Source organism: Calidris pugnax, unplaced genomic scaffold (genome assembly GCF_001431845.1).
Source record: "Calidris pugnax isolate Ruff unplaced genomic scaffold, ASM143184v1 scaffold32, whole genome shotgun sequence".
Classification (NCBI taxonomy): domain Eukaryota; kingdom Metazoa; phylum Chordata; class Aves; order Charadriiformes; family Scolopacidae; genus Calidris; species Calidris pugnax.
Window position 1 is genome coordinate 9,387,720 of NW_015090783.1, and position 1,918 is coordinate 9,389,637.

At 61.6% G+C, this 1,918-nt stretch overlaps 1 protein-coding gene across 1 annotated transcript in view; it reads right to left on the reverse strand.

Moving 5' to 3' along the window:
* Positions 1-6: 6 nt before the first annotated feature.
* HSPB8 (heat shock protein family B (small) member 8) overlaps positions 7-1,918 on the reverse strand; it is a 3,657-nt gene continuing 1,745 nt past the window's right edge. The window contains exons 2-3 of the mRNA XM_014965486.1: positions 1,391-1,454; positions 7-176 (exon numbers count right to left, since the gene is read on the reverse strand). Of these exons, the coding sequence (XP_014820972.1) occupies positions 17-176; positions 1,391-1,454 (224 nt within the window). The 3' untranslated portion in view covers positions 7-16. The remainder of the gene's footprint in view (positions 177-1,390; positions 1,455-1,918) is intronic.

Sequence of the window (1,918 nt, forward strand, 5' to 3'; positions counted from 1 at the left end):
GGAGGTGGGTGGCCCGTCAGGTGCAGGTGGCCTCCTGGCTCTCCACGGGGATCTCGCTGCCGCAGCCGCCCTCGCCGTACTGCTGGTAGGGGGGGATCTGGGGGGCCTCGATGATCAGCAGCCCCTCCGGCGACAAGGAGGCGAAGACCGTGATGGGGTCCACCTCGTAGGGCAGCCTGGGGGAGGGAAGGAAGGAAAGACGAGATGGTTTAGGAGGTGGGGGGGGCCAGGGAGGCTGGCTCGCAGCATCCCCCATCCCTGGAGGACTTGAACCCTCAAGAAGCAGGACCACCAGACCGTGGGGAAACACCAATGGCGAGCCCCCAGCCCCAGTGCAGGGCTCAGCAAAGCCTGTGTTATTACTGTAGCCCCCGGGAATGTGCTGGGGATATTTAAAGAGGTTTCCTGGCCGGCCTGGCCCCCGCAGGCACTCTGGTTAATCTCCCCAGCAGATGTGTTTGATGGGATGTCACCCGCCGCTTGTGCCGCCCAGGGCTCCTGCAAAGCTGGAGTAAATCATCGCCGCTCCGCAGCCGGCGTCAGCCGCGAGCCTTGCCCGTAAAAGGAGCCGCCGTGGCGGCCGGGCAGGAGCAGCGCCGGGCTCACCCAGCCTTCCCGCGGGATCCAGGGATGCACAGGGCTCCTCCGGGGTGGGGAAGCAAAGCTGAGCCAAGGAGACCCTTCCCACGCCCCGGGCTTTGCTGCTTCTCCCTTGCTAACCCTGCAGTGGGGGGGTCTGCACCCCCTGGCATGGGTGAGGTGCCACGGTCGGGGCTCACCAGCCTCCGGATTGGCCTTTCCTCCCTGCCCTTGGCTGTTGTTGTTGCCAAAGTGAGCCGTCGTTGCGGTGAGTCAAGGCGATAGCGATCTGGCTGACATCATGCAGATGGAGATGCGTATTTATATACATCTCTATACATACATTCGCACGCAGGGGTGTATTTTGGGGCGGATGATGGTGTCAGCCCATCGTGCCCTGCTGTACCCTGGGGGATGTGGTGGCACCGTGCCTCCTTGCACCACCTCCTGCACCCCTGGCCGGCTCCAAAGCACAGCCCCGGGCCTGGAGGAGACTGACAAAGCACCCAAAAAAAGACCTCCTTCTCTTTTACCTCCCTCGGGAAACCACCGTGTGGCCCAGACCAGTCACGTGCCGGAAAAGGGCAGATTTTGGGGTGAAAATAAGCTCAGGAGTCCATGTGTGTGTGAGCTGGGGTGCGGGGACTGGCAAAGCTCAGCCCTTCATCAACAGAGGCATCCCCACGCTGCCTGTGACCTGTCCCCACTGCAGGGACGGGGTCCCACAGCAGGCTAGCAACAGTTGGGTGCTGGTCAAGGGGATGTGGCAGCCTCCCAGCCCCTTCAGCGGGGAGACACCCCGGGTACCTACTGGATTTTCTTGGTGAAGTTCTTGGAGACGATCCCTCCTTCCACCTGCTGCTCCTCGTGTTTGCCTGCAGGGAAAGGCAACACCCTGCGTCACCACCTCACCGGGAGATTGGTTTTTTCCCCAACAAACACCAAGGAAAGCCAACAGGAGAGTTTTCAGAGTTGTTTTCCTTCCCCAGTACAAACCCTTCCCCCTGGGGGGGGCTCAGGGAGCATCTCCTACGTGGGGAAGGAGATGCTGGATGCAGCACACCCCTATTTCCAGTGAGAACTTGGGGTCTCACAGGCTGCTAAGAGCTGGGGTTTAAGAAAAAGCCCCCCTTCCCCCCCCCCCCACCCCCCAATGTAATAAAACCTTTGGAGGTGGCAGTGTCACCCCTTGTCCCCCTCCCCAGGCTGGGCTCCCCTCTGCTCCCGTCAGGCTGGGGGGCTCTATGGCTGGAGCAGGGGGTCCCTGTGCCTGCAGCATCTCCAAAGTTAAAACCACACTGGTGGCTGCTTACTCCATCCCCCCCCCCAACTTGTCATT